Raw genomic sequence first — 27,269 nt, forward strand, 5'->3', positions numbered from 1 at the left:
ACTTAGACATTGCCACAGGCAAAACATCCTGAGCAGAAAAACTGCAATTCCAGTGATTACTGTAAACTCTAGAGTCATAATCTGGTTTACAGCTGGCTCATGAGCAGTCACTAATCTGAAAATCCTGTTTCAGAAAAAGGCAGGAGCTCTCTCCCTTACATCTTCCCCCCCCCCCCCTCTCCAGATTTGCAGATGATTAGTGCTCAGAATCTGCCATGACAGGTAATGTAGAGGTAAATAGTTGTTTAGGGTGAAAGAAGTTGACTTAGGGAATAGCCACTGCTATTAATTGCATCAGTAGCATGGGATCTTCTTAGTGTTTGGGTAATTGCCAGGTTTGGCCTCTGTTGGAAACAGGATGCTGGGCTTGATGGACCCTTGGTCTGACCCAGCATGGCAATTTCTTATTTCTTATGTTCTTAAATTAAAGCTTAATTGTAGTTAAAAAAAAAATTCTTAGCATGGAACACATGGTACATAAGAACATAAGAAATTGCCATGCTGGGACAGATCAAGGGTCCATCAAGCCCAGCATCCTGTTTCCAACAGAGGCCAAAAACCAGGCCACAAGAACCTGGCAATTACCCAAACACTAAGAAGATCCCATGCTACTGATGCAATTAATAGCAGTGGCTATTCCCTAAGTATAATTGATTAATAGCCATTAATGGACTTCTCCTCCAAGAACTTATCCAAACCTTTTTTGAACCCAGCTACACTAACTGCACTAACCACATCCTCTGGCAACAAATTCCAGAGCTTTATTGTGCGTTGAGTGAAAAAGAATTTTCTCCGATTAGTCTTAAATGTGTTACTTGCTAACTTCATGGAATGCCCCCTAGTCCTTCTATTATTCGAAAGTGTAAATAACCGAGTCACATCTACTCATTCAAGACCTCACATGATCTTAAAGACCTCTATCATATCCCCCCTCAGCCGTCTCTTCTCCAAGCTGAACAGCCCTAACCTCTTCAGCCTTTCCTCATAGGGGAGCTGTTCCATCCCCTTTATCATTTTGGTTGCCCTTCTCTGTACCTTCTCCATTGTAAAAATCCAGAAAAATAAATACAGCCCATCAAAGTTTACTAAACAGCCATAACACCATTTCCTATAGATTTCACTGTTGGCCAGTTGCTGTTCAGTAATGCAGGTGGAGTGAAATACATGTACAGCCCTCCTAGGACCCTTCTTATGGGAGAGACAGATTCATGTTTTTGGCTCAGGATTAAGCTACAGCTATTGGCACAATGAGATAACAAAATGAGCACAAGGAGTGCCCTGATCATGTCTGCCCTAGGTTTCTCAAGTGATGTGAATAAAGTGCCTATTCTGCACAGTAATTTGCAACCTACATTGGGAAGTTTTAAGAGAAGCACTGAAAACCCAATCTGAGGCCAGCCTGGTGCCTCAGTAGCAGGGCTGCACACTGCCATAGGGAGGGAATTGGGTTCGATTCCCAGCTTGGGTCTTCTGGCCAGGGATGCTGCAGGGGCAGCATTCACAGCCCATGGTCGGGGGAGGCAGGTCCCAGTCATTCTGCAGTGGTGATACGCAGAGGCCAGATTCAGGACCCATGACTGCAGAGCTCCAGAAGGGGCCCTGATGCATTGTCCCTGGTCATGGACCATTACTACAATGACTGGACTAAAGAGAGTTGGGAGGGGATATAAATTACAGGAAATAAATCCCCAGGTAGATGTAAATTAATGCTTGTGGTGCCAGATCCATGCTCTGGGCTTCTAGCTCAGATTGAGCTAGAAGCCCAAAAGAAGCAGGAGGAAAATGCAGAGTTTAAAAAAAGAAAAAAAAAATAAGGAACCAAACAAGGTGACACACTGTAGTCCACTGATCACCAATAGGTTATATGGGACAATAATTTATACTACACAAAAATTGATTTCACAAACCACAGTGATTAAAAGATGTGTCCTCTGGCCTGGCATAGGTGGTAGGACATCCTCTTCCAAGACCAGGAAAGGCTCCTGCAAGAGAACAGGTGGCCTGTTATAAATTCTTCCACCACTAGTCTGGGTGGAATGAGTGCCCTGGTTATTGGCGGAGGCAGCAGGAGCAACCCGACTCCTCCTGCAGATCTAGGATGGGTTGTGTAGTAGGGATGTGAATCGTTTTTTGACTATTTAAAATATCGTCCGATATATTTTAAATCGTCAAAAATCGTTAGGGGCCACGATACAATAACAATTCCCCCGATTTATCGTCAAAAAATCGTAAATCGGGGGAAGGGGGAGGGCAGGAAAACCGGCACACTAAAACCCCCTAAAACCCACCCCGACCCTTTAAATTAAATCCTCCCACCCTCCCGAACCCCCCCCCCAATGCATTAAATTACCTGGGAGTCCTCCGTAGCGGCGGTCCGTGGCTAAATCGGGGGAAGGGGGAGAGCACGAAAACTGGCACACTAAATCGTGAGGTCTTCAGCCGGCGCCATTTTTCAAAATGGCCGCCGCAAAATGGCGGCGGCCATAGACGAAAACGATTCGAAGCAAGAGGTCGTTCCGGACCCCCGCTGGACTTTTGGCAAGTCTTGTGGGGGTCAGGAGGCCCCCCCAAGCTGGCCAAAAGTTCCTGGAGGTCCAGCGGGGGTCAAGGAGCGATTTCTTGCCGCGAATCGTTTTCTGTACGGAAAATGGCGCCGGCAGGAGATCGACTGCAGGAGGTCGTTCAGCGAGGTCCGGAACCCTCGCGAGAGGTCCGTTCGAATCGTTTTCGTCTATGGCCGCCGCCATTTTGCGGCGGCCATTTTGAAAAATGGCGCCGGCTGAAGACCTCACGATTTAGTGTGCCGGTTTTCGTGCTCTCCCCCTTCCCCCGATTTAGCCACGGACCGCCGCTACGGAGGACTCCCAGGTAATTTAATGCATTGGGGGGGGTTCGGGAGGGTGGGGGGATTTAATTTAAAGGGTCAGGGTGGGTTTTAGGGGGTTTTAGTGTGCCGCTGGACCACCAGGTAATTTAAGGCATTGGGGGGGAGGGATTTAATTTAAAGGGTCGGGGGTGGGTTTTAGGGGGTTTTAGTGTGCCGGCTCACGATTTTAACGATTATCACGATACTTTACACACACAAACGGCAACAATATGATTCCCTCCCCCTCCCAGCCGAAATCGATCGTTAAGACGATCGAGGACACGATTCACATCTCTATTGTGTAGAGCTGTGTTGACAAAATAGCCTGATATATCGAAATCTGAGGTGTATTTGATGGGGTAGCATTTTGGATATCTTGGATGCTTTAGTATCCTTCAAAAGGTCTTGAGACGTGTCGAGGAATCTGGCACAGGTCGACGATATTTTGTAGGTGGCATCAGAGCTGTATTGCGGGTTCATGCACTGTGCATCATAGAATCTTGAGCACTGAATGACCACAGGGTAGATGCATCGGTATGCAAAGGCTGCATGCCTCCTTAATGTCTGTGTGCCATACAGGGGTGAATTGTGGGAAAATAGTGGCCTGGGGGATTTTTCTCCATACTGGCCCATGGATACCCAATTACACATACAATTTGGTGAGTCACCAAATACAGAATAAAGGGACCTTAAAATATACACAGAAATGCATAGACAAACTGAACTGGAAATCACAACAAGTTAGACTGTATGTAATGCAGCAATGGAAAAACAGATAATACTATCATTCCTCATAAAACATCAAACAATAAAATCAAGAACTATAAAACATCACAATAGGAAAATAATACTAAAAATATATATTTCAAAACTGCTGATGAATAGAACCTCCAGTAATTTAACTCAGGGAAATTTTCAAAAATTTGTATATAACACCAATAAAATATTTCAAAAAGAGCAGACATCAAATAATATTCAATAATTAAAACTAATAAGGATTTTTAAAAGCCCCTGCTGTCCCCTTCTGTGGGAGCTCTTGATTTCCAGTCACTCTGATATTGTTGAGGATTAGGAGGTTATCCTCTCTCTCTCACACATACTCACAGGTCCATTCTCTCTCACACATACACTGTCACATACAAACACATTCATGCTCTTATATCCACCATAATCTCTCGCTCTCACTGACACTGACACACTCTCAGGCTCTAAGACACTCTCTCCCCCTCCACACACAAACTCTTACTCCCTTGGATTTTCTCATACACACTCATGTTCTCACACTCACTGGCTCCCTCACATACACACGAACACACACACCCAGGCAAGCTCCCAGTCATTTTCACACCACTCCCTCCCCATCCCCCAGGCATGCACACATTCATTCTCACACACACAGACCCCCAGGCAGGCACCCATGCATTAAAACACATACACCCCCAGGCAGAGTTCCATTCATACACATGCACACACTAAAGGCAGACCCCCCCTCTCTTTTGCCAGAAACCTCGGAACCTCTCTCATTCCTCTGCTGCCACTGTCACTGCTGCCGCATGGCTATTGGGAAGGTGCCAATTGCTGCTACTGACACTGAAGCCCATTCTGCTGCCTCCTCTCTGCAGGCCCCGTGGGCTTCCACTTTCTCCATGCTGATCTCGTACATTGTGAGATCCGCATAGAGAAAGTGCTATTCTTGCACATTCCCAAAAATTACATGTGCCAATCACTAAAAAGTAATTTTTTTTTTACCTTTGCTGTCTGATCTTAGTTTTCTAATTGGTTGGTCACAGGCTTTTTTTTTTTTTCCCACCTTCCCTTTCTTTTTTTTTTTTTTTTTTTGCCAATTCCTTTTATATTGTCTTTTTTTCTGTTTCTTTTCTCTCCATCTTCTTCTCTCAAACACACAGTCAGGTTCTCATTCTCACATGCATTTCTCTCTCTCACACACACCCAGGCTCTCACTGTCACATGCTCTCTCTCATACAATCACTCATAATCACAGTCTCTCTTGCACATGCTGTCTGACTCTCACACACACAGGCGCTCTCTCTCACTCCCACATGCTGTCTTGCTCAAGCACAGGCTCTCACTGTCACATGCTGTCTCTCATACAATCATTCATACACACAGGTTCTTACTGTCACATGCTGTCGCTCTTACACACACACACACACACAGGTTCTCACATGCTGTCTCTGCCAACATTCGGGTCCTCACTCTCACACACAATCTCTCAACTCATCTCATACACACACACACACTACAGACCCTCAGCCCTTCTCTCACCTCTGGGCCTCCTCTTCGCGGGTCGCCGCAGGATGGGCTCTGCAGCGGCCCTGATCTTCTTGAGCCCTGGCGGCCCTGCTACCGGGCCTCTTCTCTTCTCGGCCCATAAGCGCTACTCCTCTTCTGCACGCGCTGATGCTCCTCCTCCTTCCTGCCCATGGGGCTCCGGCAACGTTTACTTCTGGGGCCGCACAGACAGGAAGGAGGAGGAGCATCAGCACGTTTAAACGCGATCTTTTTCTGGCCCTGCCGATCTGCCTGTCGCAGCGCCGCATGAGCCTCCCTGCGCTCGGGGGCATTGGCTCCCCTCGGGATACCACTGCTTGCGGCGCCCCAGGCCTAGTGCTTCCACTGGCCCTGCCCACAGGTTTCTCTTCGAGCCGCAGCACCAGCAGACCCTCTTCTTGTCTTTGGCCGGGAAGTTTAAAAAAAAAAAATAATTCACGTGATGGGAGCGACCGGCTCACCGGGGGAAGCCCGATCCTCTGATAGGCCAATCCGCCCCTGGTGCCATACGTCAAACGCCTCGATATGCCGTGCGTCAATTGCATCAAAGGAAGATGCACCATGCATTGCCAATGATGTTGGCACTGATGGCACAGATGATGGCTATGTCAGTCTTGCTGGTGCCAATGCACCCCACTCAGACTGTGCTTCTTTGACACAGGCTGTGACAGCTTTAGTGGTTGATGCCACTTTGTCTTCAAGCAGTACGGCTGGCGGAACTCAACCCCGCAAATTTGGCCTTAGCAGATGAGGGAGTTTTTGAGGAGCTCTTGCTCAACTTTTTTTCCCACCACAGATGAGGCTGCACTGCAGGATGAGAACCTACTGCAATGCCAGAGAAATTTACACACAGTTCCTTAATGCGAAATACTGGGACATCTGTCCACAGACATAGCGATTTTTCTCGTCGTGTTCTGGTCTGAGGCATTAGTAACACAATCCGTGGCCATCGGTGAGGGACATCAATCTTTCCACAGCTACAACTTTTGAAACTGATCACTGTGGTTGATTTCTTCTTCTGGATGGACATGGTGGAACAGAAGGCCAAGCTTCGTTATTTATTTATTTATTTATTTTTAGAACACAGAAGTGTGCTGATGTGGGGCTGCAGAGGCAGCTTAAGAAGAAAGTGAAGAAAAAAAATATTGAATTGAAGAGGTTTTAAGGATATTTACAGAAAAAACATGACAGCTCACACCAGTGCTATGCTTGGACATAAATAATGATTTAAGGAGACTCACAAGGCAATACCCATGCGGGAACTCCCACACATGCTCAGCAGAACTCTACTAGCTTGGAGAAATGAGTAGAGCTAGTAGCTAGAAGAGCTACTAGCTCTACCAACTTGGAAAAATAGTCCATTTGGTGCTGCCGGACATCACCCACATGTAATGGCTAACTCAGGCTGCTTATCGATGGAAAAACATGTTTCTGCTGCTAAGCAATCTGGTTTTCTTCTTCCTTGTAGTATGACTTATAGCAGGGCTGGACAATTCCAGTCTTCAAGGGCCACCAAGCAGTCAGATTTTCAGAATATCCCCAATTAATATGCGTGAGACAGATCTCAATGCATATGCCTGAACCATATGCAAATCTGTCTCATACATATTCATTAGGAATATCCTTGAAAACCCAACCTGTTATGGCCCTTGAGAACTGGAATTGCTCAGCCCTGGTTTATAGCATTTTCTGTTACATCAGTTGTGCTGATAGTCAAGTAATTTCAACCCAACCTGCCCGGTTTGTCATTTCCTGCTCTCTCCTTCCCACACCGCTGAGGACATCGTGCACAGCCTCTGCTATTCTGCCCAGAACTGCCGCTAGCATTCTACACTGCATGAAAACCAAAAGGGCCCAGCCACCAGAGCAGTCACGACGACTGTGTCAGGTGCAACATTCCACCAGCTGTTAGGAAAAGAGCGAGCAGCAAAGGAAAGGAAGGAAACGTCGCCATTTATTATTCTAATGCTCCTAGCTACTCTGGGGTTTCTTCCTTTCCAGGTTGCTGCTCGCTCTTTTCCTAACAGCTGGTGGAATGTTGCACCCGACGCCAGTCGCTGTGACTGCTCCGGTGGCTGGGCCCTTTTGATTTCGATCCAAAAGGTGGGGGATAGAGGGGAAAAGAAAAAAAAAAGACAGGGACAATAATTGTATCGGCTCTCATTATAAAGTTTTTGTTTGACAACCGCCGCAAAACTTGCTCCAGAATGACTGCCAATAACACTGATATCCTTCTCTCTGAATTGTCGAGTTCCCTCCTTATCACAAACTCCAACAAATGCACCTTTTCATAAAACTATGTAGAACAATGACCCCCATTAATTCTGAATTATGACAGTCCACGTGCAGAAAAATCAATGACAGATCTGTTAGTTCTCTCAGCAGATTAAAAAGGAAGAGTGCGCACGCGTGTGTGTGTGTGTGTGTGTGTGTCTGTCTGTCTGTCTGTCTGTCTGTCTGTCTGTGAGACTAGACTATAAGCTCAATTAAGCAGGGTCTGTCTCTTATGTAGCGCTGCATAAATGATTAATAATAATAATAATAATAATAATAATAGTAGCCACAGAAATACCATGATGGTAGATGAATGCAATAAAGGTAGGCCCTCTATGTTTTCATTTGAGATGGAGGGGTTTGGGGAGGGGACAGGAGTTTTGCTGCTAATAAAACCAACATCAGAACAGTCTACATGAGGAGTGAAGCCACTCTATCCCTCTGCCGGATCCACCAGCCATCTTTTAGATTGACCCTGACCATCAGACTGTGACAGGTGGCAAAAGAGAGCTACTTGGGGAGACTTTCATTCCTAAAACCAAAGACTGTCTTCCGCAGACAGGCCTCTTTACGCTAACAAAAATCGGAATGATTGACTAGATTAAGTTTTCCCCGTGTTGCACACAAACACCTGCAGCGCTCCTTCAGGCTTCCAGCACAGCTTTTCCCAGTGGGTTCCATTAAGAACCAATTCATTACAATCTGTAAATATGTTTTTTTTAATCTCCTTTACAGTAATTACTACAAGATAGCACACTAAACAGCACACACAAGCCCTGGTGTGTGTGTGTGTGATTCTGAATCAGATAAAGGATATGGGCACGAAGGCATGTGTGCGTATTTTTGCAGGTATGTATACAAAAATGTTCTAAGAAGCCTTCATAACAGACCACCCAGGTTGTGTTAATAAGCGAGCCAAGTATTTCTCAGCTGGATCGGGGGGGGAGTGAAGGGTTAAATTCCTGTTCTAATGGGGCACAATTCAACCTTAAACTCAAGGTGGAATACTGAATTTTTTTTCTAAACCCTCACCAGTTAATTGCGCTCTTTAAACAATGCTGGAATCATCAGCGCGACATTGGTGCAAGATGGAATTTGTATCACTGCCTTCCTATCTCCCCCACCTTCCCTCAGGCACACGGATGAACTGAGTTTTTCAGGTCTCACTGATAACTGAACTCCGGGTTGTCTGTTATGAAGGCTTCTTAGAACCGACATTCCTCCAGCAGCTCATGCAGAAAACACGAAACCAAGACGCTCAGATGAAAATTGGGTTATGCGATGTTAGCAAGCAGCTCTCGAGAAGAGGAGCTACTGTCATCCCACATACAACAACACCACATCACTAATGGCAAGCACAAGATCTCAGGTGTCTGCTTTGAAGCTCGACTGCAGTGAGTGTAATGTAAGTGGGGGCAGGGTAAAGAGAGAATCTTAGAGCCTGCAAACTGCTTTTACTTAAATATCTCCTGTTTGGTTTAAATCATTCTTGCCATTTCCAGTACCAGAGTGCAGTTTTGAAAAATGTACAAAAACTGAACAAATATAGATATATATATATATTTTTCGGGTTTTCCCCATTCCCACAGAATTCAATGCTACAGTCACACCTGAAAATGCAATCTGCATGTGACATCAGTGCTTCAGAAGCGAACCCATCACCCAAGTCTTTCTTCTAACTGATAGGAAATGAATGGAAGTGCCAGTTCCCTTTAAAAAAAAAAAGAAAGAAAAAGAAAGAAAAAGAAAAGTAGTTTTAAGCAGGAGAGAATCAGGATGGTACTAGGATCTTCCATCCAGTTACATCTCTGAATGTGAGGGGTAAACTGACAATATTAGTGGCACCAATTTAAAACTTTAAAAAGGTGAATTTTCAAAAGTTGCATGCATAAAAAATAGCATTTGTGCACATAAAACAGCACAAAGGTGAGTATATACTATTTTAAAAACCACAGAATGCAGGCGTAAATCAGGGTCCATGAGTAAATTTACACTTGTAAAAAAGACAAGCCAGGGGCCAACATTTATTGTTACTATTTTACAACATGCCAAAGTGACATGCACGACTCTTATTTGCATATATTTACACCGGGTCAATATCTGGTGTAAGTGATCATAAACATCTTAAAAGTGAAAAAACGACTAGGTAAGGAGGTCTGGGTGAAAAAGGGGGTGGACTTCAGGCTGATGAGCCAGGAGGATCTTTACGAGCTGCAGATAGAAGGGATGAACTGGTGGAATTGGTAAAACTGGTTGTCATTGTCACGCGCATGTTAGAAAATCCCCTGACTTATGTATGTAAAAGCTGACTTACGGAGAGAGGAGGGGGGGGGGGGGGGGTAAATGCATCTAAACAATGTGAGTAAAATCTACTCGCGTATCCCTTTAAAATTTGAAGTACAAATATGAGGTTATCATTTGCGCACACTTATCCAGCTAAATTCCAACTTATCTGGCCAAGTAGCACCTTTGTCACTTCTTAGACGGACAAATTTGACTTATCCAGCTATCTTACAAAACACAAACACTATCTTACAAAACACAAATCTGCACACCTCAACGCAACCCGCAAACGAGCCATAACAATAGCGGGACCCACCCTATGGAACACCCTCCCCACCTGTCTCAGAAATGAACCATCACTGCAAACCTTCAAAAAACACCTAAAAACATGGCTGTTTTTAAAAGCCTTCCCACCCGACCCTTAACCTGCCCGAACGCAACACACCTCATCCCATACTCAGTCTTCTCACCCCCCTGAATCCCTCACTCCACTACTTCCTCCCACCCCACCTTCCCCCCTCCCTTCCCTCATCCCCCCCACCTCTATTCCTAAATTACCTTACCAACAAGTCCCTAATCCTAAATTTATTTTATCAACAACACATTCATGTACATATGTTATTTTCTATAACCTTTTGTTATATCCTATAACCTTTTGTTCCATGTACCACTGTTATAATATGTTATAATTGTTTTTTTTTTTTTGGTTACCATGTTATAATGTAAAATAGGGCGGACTACGCCCTATTCTCTTGGTTATCTGGAAACCGATGTGATATCTCGATTGAATGTCGGTATATAAAAGAAATAAATAATAATAATAATAATACTTAGATGGATAAGTTGCACCTTTCAGACTTATCCTCATGCAAATGTACTCGCATTTTGTAACCTGCACTTATCTTTAGTTTATTTTTAGTTTTTGCATTTAGTTTATTGTCTTGATTGACCACAATTCGCTCAAAACATCAAAGCAGTTTACAAAAATAAATAGGATAATACAATCATATTCACGCTGGTTATAAAATCAGCAACAACTTCGTATGCACCCATATACACACATAAATGGGCATACGCAAGCAGTTCTGGAAGTTATCCTCCATTTCACCAGTATTTCAGTGGGTTTTATGTGACTTTGACCTCCACTAATGTAACCTTGTCATCATCCACTGGCATAATAGGCATTGCTCCAAGTAACGTAATGATTGACTTGTTGCCGACAGAGGAGAGTTATAACAGCTGGATCAAATGGTTAGCTGTACTCTCCCTGTAAAATGCAGGAGACAACTAGACAAAGATTGGTCTATATCTTATAAAATATCAACACTGTCTCAGTTATTATAGGAGATGCCTCCAATTATCAGGCCAATGCAATATCAGGCGCTCAGGCCAGCGCACGGGTTAACTGTCTATAGGACGCGCATTTTGGGACTCGCTAAGCTAACGCCCGAGGCAATAACAAGATTAGCACATCCAAAACACACGTCCAATTGAGCGCGTAGCTAATAGCACTCATCACATGTAAATTTCTGTAGATGAGGCTATTAGCCATTACCCCAGGATGCAAAAAATGACCATGCTCCCAACTCGCCCTGTTTAATGTGGAAAATGTAACGCCAGCCCCAGGGCTGGCGTTAAGTCATTCCACACTTAAGGGCTCAACAAAAAAAAAATTTAAAACATGCTTTGAGTGGTTCCTTCTACAAAGTATTGTTGCAGTACTAAGTAGGAAGAACCACAGAAAGCCGTATGAAGATAAAAAAAAACAAAAGGCCTGACCAGGACAAAAAAAAAAATTTCAAGGTGCACAATAATCATGGTCCAGGCCATGTATATTGTGCTGGTGGCGAGAGAAAACTGACGCTCGTATTGAGCATCCGTTTCCTAACCCACACTGACAGCCACCTCTCCCAGGTGCCCATTGCCAACGAGTCATTAAGGATACACAATTTCCCCTAATGACTCCTCTCATGTCCCTATTGCATCGCAGGCCCGGGAGAGGTGGATGGGCACTCATTTTTAGCGCGTCCATATTGCATCGGCCCCTATGTGTGCTTCAGGTTTTCCCTGTGCTACAGCACACAGAAAAATGGTTAAATTAGCACACAGAAAAATGGTTAAAAGTAGCACACATGTGACATTCATGAGCAGTACTGCAAATTGTGAAGGTTTTAGCCACAGCTACTGCTACTGCTCTCAAACGTCACACTAGTGCTAATTCAACCATTCTTTTCTTTTATGTGTTAGCATGTGTCCAGTGCACATCTGTGCGTTTTTCTATTACTTCTGCATGGAAATAAATTTAGAACATTGTGCTCTGCAGTGAAAAAGTGGTCCATGGTCTTTCCTTGTGAAGGGCAACTCACATTTTCCAGCAAGTGATCAAAGCTGAGAACAGAGTTAATCAAATAATCAGATAACAATCACATATCAAACAGGGCCGGAAGGAGCACAGCACCTCACCGGGCTATAGCAGTTTTTATCATACAGCATATGCAATGCACTGTGACCTTGTAACCAAGATGTAATCACTTGCACTAGTCACTGTAAACTAGTCACTGCGATTGACTACAGATACCAATTCAAAGGTCACCAACTGGGAATAAAGGGGGAGAGAGAGAGAAAGAGAAACTAGATCCAAGGAAAATCAAAATAAACCAAGAAGGAAGAGGAGGAGAAACTAGTAAGATATGGAAAGCCTTGGTGGACGTGGGGAAAGGAGGGCAAGAGAGGGAGAAAAAGACTTGCAGAGGAAGGGAAGAGAGTATTTTAATCAACAAAAAAAATCTATAAACAAAAGGATTAAAATAGAGTAATGACATAAAATAAATCAGTGAAAGGTCTCTTGGGCTCCTCATGCCATTAGATCACTTTTGATCTTCAGTCTAATGTTCTGGGATGTCAGAAAAAACCTCAATGCCTTCAACAACCATCGAGAACTGAGAGGGGAGTCATGACTGGTGAGTCCCGTTCAGAAGCCCCACCCCCCCTGACATCACTCCGAACTGCGCCGACCATTTAACTGCACCAGTCCAGAAGGCGCCGTGCAAGGAGAAGCCACCCTCCATCGTTCGGCTTCCCGCAGCTCCTCTCAACCATGGGAGGCAAAAGAATAAGAAATATCAAAGAGACCATCGAGAACTGAGAGGGGAGTCATGACGGGTGAGTCCCGTTCAGAAGCCCCGCCCCCCCGATGTCACGCTGAACTGCGCCGACCGTTTAACTGCACCAGTCCAGCAGGCGCCGTGCGTCGCGCGACAAAGGGGCTCTCCCCTTTGTACACCCCTTTGTGCAATCCGTAGTGCATGTTCTAGTTAATATCTTTGTAATTGGATGTCTCTTGTTTTTGTTTAATAAGCTCCTTGTTATACCTTTTGCTCAATTGTTAAGAATTTTGATTGCATACAATATCAACATATGTTTACTGACCTACGTTGGTTGACTGTGGAAAAGGTACAATTGAGTCAAAGGGGTGGAGATATACAATATCGCCTCAACAGACGGGAACATCATTGGATTTATATGTTGAATTCTATGGATCCTTTTAGTCTGAACGAAAAGATCAATTGGTACTCTCTGATCTGAAAAGTCCACTGTGGGGTTGTGAGCCGATTTGTTTGGATATTTGAGGTGACCTGTTTGGAAACTGAAGAGGGGGGCCGTCATTTCCAGTTTTTTGGATTTTTGGATTGTTGGGCTGATGTAGTTATGACTGAGTGTCAGTGTTTTTGAGTACAGTTTCATATAATAAGATATCTATACATGCTGGATCTTAAACATAATTTTTGTGCAAATAAAATAATGTCCGGAGAACGATTTGTTTACAAACCTGGGATGATCGGGTTGGGCACTTTGAAGGACGCGCCGTCATTTCCGGGATTTCAACGATGCTCGACCTGGTAGAAGACTAGTGTGGTGAGGGAGTAATGCCAATGTACGACCTGGTTGAAAACTAATACGACCTTGTTGGAAACCCAGGTCGCGGTCGTAACTTCCAGTCTTTGGAGTTTAAAGGGTCCAGTTGGTCGCCGTGTTTTTTTAAGCAGTGCGAGTCTAAATGAAGACCACGAAAATAACCTTGGATTAAGGAATAGCTGTCGGTTAATGTGAATTGAACATTGATGGATTCTTTACTGGATGTCACTGATGAATAATCGTGAAGGAGTTACTCCCCTGAGGCAGGACCCCTTTTTTGGTGATCCGAAACACGATCGTGTCGGGACTGAGTTTGAATGAGTATCACCATTATAATTTTGTGATTACAATTGAATGGGTGACATCATTATTTCTTGTACTGTGACTGCGTTTACCAGTTCAGCTGGACAAAAGAACTGTTAAGCTCATTTATGTTTTGAAAAACTTTGGAGTTTCCATCATTTTTCAAGTTTTGGGACTTTATATAAAAAAGTAAAAATTGAAAATTGATAAAAATGATATAAACAAAGTAAAGGGACCCGATACCACAAGAAGAGTCTGGTACATTCTATTGACTCTATGAGTAAGGGTCCTTCAAAATTTGTATATTTTCTTCTGAAGTTTGACGGCTGGAATATGATTCTATGAATGAGATACCAGTTTTAACCATACATTGTGATTTGTTGTATACATAACCTCTTACATTTAGTCTTATTTTTCCCCAACATTTCCATGAAGAAGCTTAACTGGGCGAACCACGTTCATTCCTCACGTCTCAGCCTTCTGGCAAAGATCCAAGTGTAAGCTCTTAGCGATGAGCAGAAGGTGGTCACCCTTCTTGACCTTTTGTCTGAAATTGGGAGCATCTACAATATGGGGGGGGGGGGGAGCTTACTACCCTGTCACCAGATATAATTGGGGAAATAACGTTGTTATGATATGGCCACAGCAGAAGAATTAAACTTCTCATGAAAAAAAAAATCCCAAGATATGTTTCTGTGTTGTACCATACTATACTGTGTCTACCACTAAGACCAATCTAATAAAAGTACCCTTTTGGATATGGCAATCTCTAAGTGAACATGTAAATATTATATGAAGCTCTAAGCCTTTTTAGGTGTTCTTCTCAGTAAGAACTACGGAATGTCCATTTGTGTCCTTTTTCATCTTCTGCACAGGGATGATAATTTTCAAATAAATGTGCAAGGCATATATGGACACAAATAGGTCTACACTAGTATTTTATAATCCGTGTGTATGATATGCATGCATTTTATAAACTGCATCTCTCTACTGCACAACATACATGCGTATGTAGGCTTATGCGTGAATGCATACAATTCACTGAAAGAACATATACCAATGCTTTGAAAACGCATGCTTTTCCTACCCATTTTAAAAATAAACGAGTGTATATTTTACATGTGAAAATAAAGTAGGATTTACGCATCTATTTTAAAACATGCGTGCATCAAGGAAATTACTAGTTTTACCAATTAGTCCACCAGTTCACCCAGTCCTCTAGGTCATTGCAACTCTCATGGTTCTTCAGCCTGAAGTCCCCCCAATTCACCCAGACCTCCCATCCAGTCAGTACTACACAATATACACATTTAAAATCCTTTATGCCAGATAATTTGCAGGTGTAAAATTACGCAAGTAAATTGGCAAATCTACATGCACTTACACATGTAAATGTTGGCCCTGCCTTGGAACATGCCTAGACTGCCCCTTCCTTTTTGTTTTTTTACACCACGTATGTGTATGCAAAAGTGAAAATGTGCTTTTTTTTTTTTTTTTACAAAAAATAAGGGAATATGTGAATAGAGGCTGCTTATGTATATATATGCTAATTTTTACATGCATAACACTGAAAATTCACCTCAAAATGTTCATAATTATGTGAATAACAGTTACATGCAAAAGTTGATAAGGGCACATACACACATCCATTTGTCCAACACATACAAAACATTCCCCTTCCTCTGCACATGTACATCATCTTTCACTAACACAAGCAAACAAATTCAAACATGCCCAGATACACACAACACAGCCTTGGGCCTTTTTGGGAAAGGTGGCTTACTAAATCTAAGAATAAATAAATAAGCAAGCAAGCCAGCCTCCCTCTGTCACAAAGAACCATCATTTTTGCTTCTGGGTCACATACAAACTGCATTTCTCTCTCACATACATACACACACATGTACACTCACTTTCGCTCACACAAACAAATACAGTCTTCCCAAGTCTCTCACATACACACATGTACATTTTGGAAATTAGAACTCAACGTAAAGAGCATCTTTGGAATGTGCTGGCCCAGTAGCTTAGTGAAGTGCTGCATACCCCTATGAAAAAAGGGAGCTGATTTTGATTCCCTGGTCTGGTGTTCACTTCTCAGGCTGGCCAGGGATTCTGCTAAGGCAGCATTCACAGACTCTGGAGGATGGGGGAAGGAGGGGACATCCCAGTTATGCAATGGCAATAACTGGTGGCCAGATTTAGGGCCCATGATTGCAGGGTTCCAGAAAGAGCCCAGTGCATAAACTCCAGCTGAGGAAATGTCCCTGCCATGACAGACTAAAGTTAGTCGGGAGGGGTTATAAATAATAGGAGAAAAAAAATTCCCAGTAATGAAGGCTCACAGCACCAGATCGCAGTCCTGCTTTCGATTGAGTTGTAAGTTCAAAAGGAGAAGAAGGAAACTGCAGAGTCAAAAAAAAAAAAAAAGAATGACTTTGGAAATTCTGTATACTCCCCAGAGTACATTTTTCCAATCATGTTTTACTAAAAAAAAAAAAATACAAGGAAGCACTAGCAATTTACCATCCAACCAAAGCTATGCACTGAAGCGCACCTCCATTCTCTACAGTAGGGGTTTTCAACCCAGTCCTCCCGACATACCTTGCCAGTCAGGTTTTCAGGATATCCACAATGACCATATGAGACAAATTTGCATACACTGGAAGCAGTGCATGCAAATCTCTCTCATGCATATTCATGGTGGATATCCTGAAAACCCAACTGGCTACTGTGTCCCAAGAACTGAGTTGAAAATCCCTGCTCTAAAAACCTAACTCAGAAGTAAGAGTCCAGTTTCAAAAGACCAAAACTATGTAAAGAGTGTGGTTACTGGACCATAAAGACAAAATAAAGTAGATATTCTGTTTACGTTAGACATGACTTCTGGTGTATAAAATAAAATAGAACCCCAAGACAACATCTTCCACCTAATTCTACCAACAATATGGATGCATTCTCCTCCCCCTTCTACTAACATATGAAATGGCCACAACAAATATTTGCTTAACCATGACAAGAATAATAGATAATAATAATAATAATAATGAAAAGAATAATAGACATTTCATAATAGATTTTACTTTGATTATTATCCGTTCATTATATTCGATATGTTCCATGTAAACCACCTCCCCGGCGATAGTTATTTCTGTTAAATGTGAACCAGAGTGATATGTATTGTATACAGGAACTTCCGGTATATAAAAACCAAAAAAAAAAAAAAGAAGCACAAATACTACATCTGTTTTAATGTGACACCTACCTCTGTATGCCAATTTAAGAAATAGCACATTTCTAAGAAATAAAATTCATGCTTTGTACGTTTGATGCACACTTTACAAAATTATATTCAAGGCTGGTAGCAGCATTATTAGAATTCAAGCACAATAATTTTCTTCCCTAAAGCGTTTACAACCCAAGTAGGGTACCTGAAGCAAGTGACTTGCCCAGAGACACAAGGAACATCAGTGGGGGAGTGGGATTTGACCCCCTTGTTGCTCTGGTTCTCAGCCCATTGCTCTATCCACTGGGCCAGTCCTTCCCTACAAGAACCAAAAAGTCTGAAAGCACAGCAGCTTTCCCTGGGAAACTGGCATAGTGTGCTCTCCATGGAGCAACACAGAACACAAGCTCCGAGGAGACTTTTGAAACATCATAACATTGCTGAAAAAAGACTGGAGAGGGTAGCAGTGTCACTGGCTGACCTTCAGTAAACCGACTGACAGGCAATTCATCTCAGATAGTACAATGTTTTCTGGCCAAGTAAAGCGCTGCAACCTTGTCATGACTGCCCAACGTGGACAATAGAGGATTCACAGCAACCCAGCTTCCCTATATGGTATTCAAGCCTCTATGCATTATAATTTGTCTAGTGGCTGTTTGTTGGAAGACGCCAGTGTTCTCAGCTTCTGAAAATCCATGTAATGCATTCAAAACTCCTGCACAATAAACACATTTCTGACAAAATATCTGAAAAATTTCCGGCATGATCGCAGTAGAAGCTTGCACGATGCATATCCAAACCCACTGGCTACATATTGTCGCTTCCCAATATAGACCCCTTGACCTTTCAAATCCAGTGCACAGTGGATCCGAGCGTGTTATTTCTTTCGATTTATAACCTGCACATGCCAGGACAGCTCGGGGTGCGTGTTATAGAAGAACATTTACAAGCCGGTGTCCGGCAAGCTCCCTTTGCAAATAACCTTAATAAGAAGATCAATGCTATGAGCCCCCGATACCATCAATGATCCCAGGCAGGAGGGGGGGGGGGGGGGGGGGGCGCTGCTGATCTGCCATCTCCAAGGCACAGGAATGAGGGGAATGAAGGTCTTTACACGCACAATGGCATTCCCCATGGGAGGAAAATGATTAAAGTCTACTGCAAGAGTCCAGGAGAGTCCTACAGGCTGTTTCTCGAGAGGCTGGTCACCATCATGCCATCCAAAGTGGGTAGCCTTAAAACAAATAAAATAAAAATAAAACTTTGCGCCAGGCTCGGCACTCACCTTCCAGAAGCAGAAGCGCCACCACCCAGACCCCGCCGAGGGACATCACCGCAGGACCCCCCTCGGACCTCCCCATCCCGGAGGCGCTTCAGCCGGGTCCGTCCAGGAGCGAGCGGAGAGAGAGGGCGAGCTGGGAGCCGGCAACCATCGGAGCAGCTCTCCCAACTCAAGGAAAAGGAAGAGAGAGAGAGAGCCAGGAACTTGGCGAACCGGCCCCCGCCGCCGGTTTCACTCTCCTGGGAGACGGGGAGCGGAGCCAGGAGAGCTTCCGTTGCGCTCCTCTCCGCGCGCGCGCTCTGGCTACACCAACAGCTGCGGTCTCGAGCCGTCCTGGGACCGCACCGCACGTGCGCCCTCACCCACAACCCCGCCTCCTTTTTCGCTGACAAAAACTACCGGGCGGCTCGCGCGGTCACCGCGGCAACCGGAGGGACGCCGCTGCGGCTCTCGCTGCACGCCTCGCGCCTCCAGGTGTGCCTAGCCGTCCGCGCGCGCCGGCAAGCTTTTCAGGTGGCCCGGTAAGGCACGAAGATTAGGAAGGGTCGCCAACTTCCCACAGTTTCCCGAAAGGCTGAACGCTAAAGATTTTTTTTTTTAACCTAACGAGGTGGCATTCAGGTCCTGAAAAGTTTTGCATGCCACTGGTAACCACTAATGCAATCCATGGACACAGCCCCCAGGAACATTGCAGCCAGCCACTTATCTCGTGAGCTATTCCTCTGTCTCTTGGTCATTTTGCTGAATGGAGTTCTTTGTGACAATATTTTGTTAAGTTAGAGACTGAAGCAAGCTTAATATGCGGGCGGAAACCTTGCAATCAGTATAAAATGAGTGAAGTCCAAATTTGATCCTGCAAAGAAAGTGCACAAAGTTTTCAAAGTCCCCGATTCTCTTTGGGTGTTCGTGTTTACTTTTGGAGGGTTAAGTGGAAGCACAAACGATGTGTTTCTAGGAACAGGATACATCAGTGTTTCCCAATCTTTTCAAGCCCAAGGCAGCCTGCATAGGAATGGAAGTGCAGACATGGAGAGGAATCATACGATCAAAAGAAGAGCTGGGGGAGCACTGACAGTCTCTCTTCCAAATTTTAAAACAGAGAGAATGTGGAGACGCACATGAACTTGTTGGGCAGTTCCCCCTATATACAAATGCAGGAAAAAGGAGAAGTTAGTGTGATGTGCGTAGCTTGCTCAGTTACCTTGACTGCCATCTTGACTGCCCCTAATGCTGCTGACTCAGAATGAAGCACATCCTATGCTTTTCCTGTTTCAGCCGGGGAAAAGAGAGGCTGGAAGGACTCAACGTTATGGAGAGGTAAGATCAGGAGGTGCTGCATGCACAGTGTGTGCCACACAAAGCAGGGCCCAACTAGCCATGCCCTGTAATGCCCATTAATTATCACACTCCAGGGCTCATACTGCAGCTATCAAGGACAGGCATGCATGATTACACCTGTTCTCAGAAAGGATTTCCTTCATGTTTAAAAGTCACTGCTGGTGACTCTTGTTGCTGTAAGATGCTGAGAGCAGAGCTCAGGTGTTGGCCTGGATCTGAGCATCAGATAGTGGTAGAGTTTTCCGTGGCCCACCTGATCAGGTCTGAAGGCACACCAGTGTGCATTGGTTGGGAAACACTGGGCTTTCGTTGTTATTATTTCTCTTTAGATAATGTACTTGCTTGCAAGTTTAGCTTTTACTGAGTTCTCGCAGAGTACATCTTTTGTTGCGTGTTCTGGATGACCTTCAATCACAAAAGTGACTCTTTGGGAATAGTTTTGCTCTCAGATCTTGTGCACCCAATGCTTTATGACAAGGGTGGTGAAGGTCCACCTTGGTTTCAGCCTAGAGTGTGTTTGTGTGCTTTATTTTCGCATTTCTTGCGCAACTGCACTCAAGCGGCAGGCAGAATACTGGAAGAGCGCTTCAATGATCTAATTAAAACTACCTGGGCTGCATATCATTGCTTTATTTAAAAAAAAAAGAAAAAGAAACACGAGTTCACCCTAAGCTACAGTATTTCGGTTGCCATGCCGACTGCACATGGCAGCCGTTCACTTGGACGGGGCGTCTTTCAGAGCTCCGGCAGCACGGGGCGGCCTCTGAACTTCTCCGGCACTTTCTTTTATCCTGGCCTGAGCCTGCCTTTTTTTGGGGGGGTGATTTCTATGTGCTCTCTTGTTCAAGCCCATCGGATCAAGAACAAAATGTCAGGGCGTCGTGAATGCAGAGCATCCGATGGGCACCGCGTTTCCATGGCACAGGAAATGACAATGAAGCCTTTGGAAATCCCTGGTCACTCGAGTCCCTGCTGGAGGAAGGGGCCGGGGGAGTGGGGAGAATCTTTAGGAAATAAAGTCAAAAGAGTGAATTCCTGCTTGCAAGTCAATAACAGGGGGGAAAGCAGGCTGCACCTGAAAGATGAGGCCCAAGAGGTAGAACAACAAGCTCTTCCTTTTCTCTCTTTTTTTTTTCTTTATATGTGAAATTCCTTTATATTTGACTAGTAATTTTACTGTTTAGGGTCGTTTGTTTTTTTTAACATTTTCCTAAAATTTCCTATACTCCAAAGTGTTTTAGTAAGAGATTTGAACAGCCTCGGGCTTTTTCTCATCAAAGCCCCTTGTAAGCCGCACCTTTGTAGACGGAAGTCAAAGCTCAGGACCAGGGTGGCCGACCGGCTCCAGATTTTCAGGACGGGTTGATTCAGTCCTGGTTTTACCCCGTGGCATGCTGGGACTTATTCTGCTTTCCCTACTGCATTCCCTAAGAAAGGCAAGACCAGTAAAAGACCGGATCAACCTGTCCTGAAAATCTGGAGCCTGCTCAGGGCCGGGGCAAGGGGATTAGGCACCCTAGGCACCTTCTGCCTTGCGCTGCCCCCCTTCTCCCCCGTCGGTTGCACCGTCACCCCCTTCGCCCTGCCTCCGGTCCCAGCCCCGACTCCTACCTCTCACGGGCGGTGGCGGCAAAGAGGAGTGGAGACTCAAATCCCCACTCCCCTTTGCCGCTCGCAGCCCCCCCCCCTCCCCCCCATGGCTTGCGAGCAGTGGCGGCGCCCCCTAATGGTTGGCGCCCTAGGGCCCAGGCCTAGCTCAGCTGGTGCTTCCGCCAGCCCTGCTCAGGACTGACCCTCCAGCTTCCTTTCTGCCCTCCCGTGCACCTTGACTTGGAAGCCAGATGTGTACCTTGGGGTTTTGAACTATCACAGAAAACCAGACTTGACTTGATCCTGCTTCCTAAGCGGCTAGAAAGGAATTGGCGGCATTCTAGCTTGACCAAGCCCGAAGGTGAAAATTGTGATCTTCTCTGTGCTGAAGGGAAACCATCACTGCACATTTCCTAATGAGAGCCCTTGCAAGGTTCCTTAGCAACCTCCTTACATACTTAACACTTTTTATAACTCCAGGTACTTTGCACTCTTCTGATAAATATAACACCATCCCTGGGGAGCTCAGCATTTTGAGGGATACAAAGACTTGTTGCTATAACAACAGGGATAATAAAGGGGGTTTGATATGGTCTAGTTAGAAACACACTGGCATTAAAAGAAACAACATATTATATGGGGAGCCCACTTATATGAATAAAAGAGGACATTTCCCATTCATCAAACCAAAAATGACTTTTTTTTTTAAATAAACCATGGATAAAATAATAAACTCAGTTAAGAAAACATATTTCTCATTGTGATGCCAGGTGGGGAGTTGACTGGGTTTGATTCTTGGACTCAACCTTTTCTCAAGGGACTGGCAGAGGCTGGGGACGTCTTCAGTTGCAAATATTTCTATTTTTTTTAAAAAAAAGTTAGCATGCCCCTTTCTTTCAGAACAAATAGAATTGCAGGAAATTATTTTCTGGATTTTGTGTAAGGTTGCCAGCTGACTCCTCTTTTTTTTAAATTTAGGCTAGGCTGAGTCAGTCCTGGTATTTCCTCATGGCATTCATGATCTTGAAGTTCTCCTCTTCTTAGGGACCTATTTCAAGTCATCGGTGAGCATGAAAAGGGGCCGCTAAAGGCAGCCCTCCTCCATGGGTGGTGTTTTTCTCAGGATCTGTTTACACAAACAGACTCTCAATCAGGCCGATACAGTACAGTGCGCTCCACCAGAGCGCACTATTAACCCGCGTTTGGATCCACGTTTTCGACGCGCTAGCTTTACCCCTTATTCAGTACGGGATAATAGCGCGTCGAAAATGCGCGTCCAACCCCCCCGAAACTAATAGCGCCCGCAACATGCAAATGCATGTTGATGGCCCTATTAATTATTCTCGCGTGATACAGAAAGTAAAATGTGCAGCCAAGCCAAAGGTAGACGTTAATTTCTCTCGGCACCGGGAAAGTGTACAGAAAAGCAGTAAAAACTGCTTTTCTGTGCACCCTTCGACTTAATATCATGGCGATATTAAGTCGGAGGTCCCAAAAGTTAAAAATAATCAAAAATAAAAATTTAAAATCGGCCCACGGCTCGCAGGTTGAAAACCAGACGCTCAATTTTGCCGGCGTCCGGTTTCTGAACCCGTGGCTGTCAGCGGGTTTGAGAACCGATGCCGGCAAAATTGAGTGTCGGCTGTCAAACCCGCTGACAGCCGCCGCTCCTGTCCAAAAAGAGGCGCTTTGGAAGCGCTAGTGTCCCTAGCGCCTCTTTTTACCGCGGGCCCTCATTTGACTAATTTTTTTTTCTGAATCGCGCCTCAATGTGACAGAGAGTTGGCATTGTGCTGATCTCGCCATGGGTATTTACCTCCAAGTGTTAACATGGCCAGGAGCTGCCAAGACAGTCCCCAGCACAGGTATCAAACAGCTGGGCCCCACATCCCATGGGGTTACTCTTCTTAGGGAAGTTAATAGGGAAATCAGAGCTACAAGTACCTGCATACAATGAGTTAAAGCCAGGAGTGGATCAACCTCTTCTGAGAAAAGAGTGCCAGTTGGCAACCCTTAACTGTTTTTGCTTTGAGTTCCTGTTTTTGCATTTTTTCAAGATGTCCTGGGCTTCAAGCTTTATTTTTTATTTCCTATCAACTGCATTTTTTAAATTCATTATTGTATGATTATAATTGTTGAATGTTAGGATTTTTTCTTCAGTTACTGGATATTTATATTTTTTTTAATTATGTATTTATATATATATTTTTTTGTATATATGCTTAAGTTCATATGTTGCATGTTAATTGTCACTATTTGAAGAACCCTTCAAAAATAATGGGGGAAATAGCATCTATACAGGCCCCCTCACTCCTCTGATAGCAGGCACAGAGGTCCCGTGAGTAGCGTGGAAAGTTTCACACCATTAGCACACTAGACACAGAACACATACTTCTTGCTATATGTGCCACGTCGTGTGCTTTCATGCCATTTCCCTGGCAGACACAGAACACAGGTATCTCTGGCAGCATGTGCAACACGACCATCTCTGACAGCAGCCTTTCACACTATTGCTGTGGCAGGCCTACAACACGTGGCTCTCGAGCAGGTATAACTCCACGCACACTTTCACACCATCTCTCCGCCAGCCAAACAGTAGCGTGCACTTTCACAGCAGGTGGACCACTGTGCATACTTTCACCCGCCAAGAGGACGGACAGTATTGATCCGTGGTTTATGCACGTGTATGGCTCTTAACTTGTGGGAAAATGCACAAAATGCCAAAATCCTCTGTTAGACCTCTCCTAAGAAAATTGAATCTCAGTCCGTTACATTTGAACAACTATAGACCAATCTCCTCTTTACCCTTCTTAGTTAAGCTAATAGAAAGCGCCGTCCTGAAACAGCTTACTGACTACCTGGAGGAGAAGCAATTGATCCACATCAATACGGTTTCAGAAAATCGTTGAGTGCTGACCTATTAATTCTGTCACTTTTAGGCTCTCTTAGACTCTGGAAACAGCTATGTGTTAATTTCTTTGGACATCACTGCAGCATCTGAAACGCTTGATCGTACCATCCTTTTACATCAGTTACAGGAATTTGGTATCTCTGGCCCTGTCCTTCAGTGGTTCAAATCCTTTCCGTCGCAGTAGTCTCAATGTATAGAGTACAACAAGGAGACCTCACAATGGTCACCTATCATGACTGGTCTGCCCCTGGGCTCAGCCCTGTCTGCCATGTTATTTAATTTATATCTAACTTCATTGTGTAAGGTTTTGGCAGGCTTGTGTGAAGGATATAAATTATAGGCTGATGATATCCAGTTTTTTATCCGCATACGTCCATCTTGGTCAGAGACAGTAGATATCGTGAATCTATGTGTTGCCACTATTAAAAAATGGCTCTTCTATAATAAATTATCTCTGAATCTCAAGAAAACGCAATGTATTCCGATTCAGTGTTCTCCTAATAAAATCCAACAAACATCAATTGTGATTGAAGATAGTGTCTTCTCCCTAGACTCCTGTGTTCGGAGTCTAGGAGTTGTCTTTGACCCTGCCCTGTCTTTTCACCCTCATATAAGAAGCCTGTTAAAATCTGGTCTACAAGCTTCGGGTTCTGTGTGATCTGAAACTTCTCTTAGAGAGGACAGATTTTAGTACGGTTGTGCAAGCATTGATTCTATCACTATTGTAACTCCGTTCTTCTTGTCTTACCAGCCATGACAATCAAACCTCTTAAGCTATTGCTAAATGCCGCCGCCTGCCTCATCTCCAGGCACAAAAGATGGGGCCACATTTCCCCTGTGCTAGTAGATCTCCATTGGCACCCAGTGGCGGAATGGATTAAATATAAAATTGCTACCATTACCTTTAAACTGATCTCTTCCAATATTTCACCATGGAGCAATGCACTTTTACATTTGTGCTGCCCCACACGCCAATTACGCACCTCTCAGAGGGGACTCTTGGACGTGCCTTCAGTATGTCAAGATTATGCTGCACCAGAGAGAGCACTTTCTCTTTGGCGGCCCCAGTTTTGTGGAACTCATTGCCTGAGGCTCTATGCTTAGCAGACAGTTTAAAAACCTTTAAATCTTTGCTGAAAACTTGGTTATTTAAGCAGGCATATGATTTGATTTGAGAATCTTAACTGAGCTATTCGTATGTGTTAGCTGGAACTGAGCTGGTCTCGTAGGTGTGTTTTATATGTGTTTGTGTAAACTAATTTATGATTGTTTTTACTTGTACACCACCTGGTTTCTGCTTTAGGTGGTTTAAAAATACAAATAAAGATAAATCATTGGAATTGTGTTTCTTCTTTAATTCACATTCCTAAGGGGCAGTTTTGGAGTGGATTATTTTATTTTTTTTTATGTTCTGCTCTGGTGGTTTATGGAGGTATTTCCCTAGCCCCACAGGGCTTACAAACATAGGGCTGGATTTTCTATCTTCGCACGCCTTCCTGAATCGCGTGGTGACCGGGGGGGGGGGGGCGAAGTGGGGAGCGGGCCTGCGAAAGCCAGCAGCGATCGCACCACCGCGGGTGTTTTCGCTGCCGGCTTTTGCACCCAATAGCACCACCGTGAAAGGTGGTGCTATTGGGCGCGCTACTGGCGGCGATAAGGGGTCTTTTTCGCCGCTAGCAAAGTTTCCGCGGCGTCCGCCCCGATGCTGCCCTGACTCCTCCTCTTCTGGTGCCGATGCCTCCCCCAACTCCGCCGAAAAGGGATAGAAAATGACCCCCTCATTTTGTACCTGAAGCAACGCAGGGTAAAATGACTTGCCTAAGGACACATAGAATGACAGTGGGATTTGAACTCTGGTTTCCCTTGGTTATGGCCTGCTGCTTTAACCATTAGGCTACTCCAGTGGCATAGGCACCACTGGAAACAGGATACTGGGCTTGATGGACCTTCGGTCTGACCCAGTATGGCAAGTCTTATGTGTTGCGGAAGTGGACTCTTGGACTGAGGTGAGGTTAACGCTACCCACAGGGATATAAGCATTTCAAATAAATAAAATAAATCAATAAATTAAGGAAGACTTTATTTAATGAATGGGATGAATTAGAAACTAAACAATACTTTTTTTTTCAATATGTTAGTGTGCCACTTTTTTCCTTTTCGATTTGCTTGCTGGATGGGCGAAGCTGTAGGCTAGCAGCAGTATCTTTAAGCAACAAAAAAAGATGGTCATTATTATTACTATCATGGTTTACCTAGCGCATACCAGTTGACCGTAAAGACTTGGTGGAAGGTGGGGAAATATCCAACGTGCCATCATACCATTGGAGAACTATTATGCCACTCACCAAATTAAAAAAAAAAAAACCAGCTGTCACAATGCCAACAAACTGATGTCTTCAATTATAACTTTAGTCAGGATAAGAGCACCTGCCTCCCTCTCCATTTTCAGCCTCGCAATTTTCAAACAGCTAATATGGCCTTAAGACAGCATTGGTCCTCAAGTGTCGCCAGCGATTCTGGTTTCCAGGATAGCCAAACTATTCAAATGAGCTTGGTTGATGGATCAAATGCACCTAGACATAGTCATTGTGGAAATCCTGAAAGCCAGATCTGTTTGCGGCGCATAAGGACCAGCTTTCACCATTCCTAGGGTAGTGATAATTGGAAGATGCAAAGGTGACCCCTACTGGCAGGTGAGGGCACTGAAGGTGCAAGCTTGCTGACTGAATTGGTCCAGTTATACGGTGTGCTCGGCTATACACACATTAGTGTGCAGTTGCGTGCACATTTTTGTGCATACTTTTCTCCTTATTTAACAAGGAGTTTAGTAAAAATGTGCACATAAATAAGTGCTCCTCCATATAAATCGCAAATTAATATAATCCCCTTAATAGTTCTATCTGCGAGGGCCCTTCTCTTCCTTAGATATCACAAAGAGAGGTTCTTTGTAGAATAATTAGTGTACGCCTGATAGGAACTTGCAATTTTC

General features: G+C 44.3%; 1 protein-coding gene across 1 annotated transcript in view; it reads right to left on the minus strand.

Annotated features, from left to right (window-relative positions):
- The window catches only part of IGSF11 (immunoglobulin superfamily member 11), a 137,218-nt gene extending 118,439 nt beyond the window's left edge, over nt 1-18,779 (minus strand). Inside the window, exon 1 of the mRNA XM_029578667.1 lies at nt 18,445-18,779. Within this exon, the coding sequence (XP_029434527.1) occupies nt 18,445-18,520 (76 nt within the window). The 5' untranslated portion in view covers nt 18,521-18,779. The remainder of the gene's footprint in view (nt 1-18,444) is intronic.
- Between the last annotated feature and the right edge of the window lie 8,490 nt (nt 18,780-27,269).

Source organism: Rhinatrema bivittatum, chromosome 15 (assembly GCF_901001135.1).
Source record: "Rhinatrema bivittatum chromosome 15, aRhiBiv1.1, whole genome shotgun sequence".
NCBI classification, from domain to species: Eukaryota; Metazoa; Chordata; class Amphibia; order Gymnophiona; family Rhinatrematidae; genus Rhinatrema; species Rhinatrema bivittatum.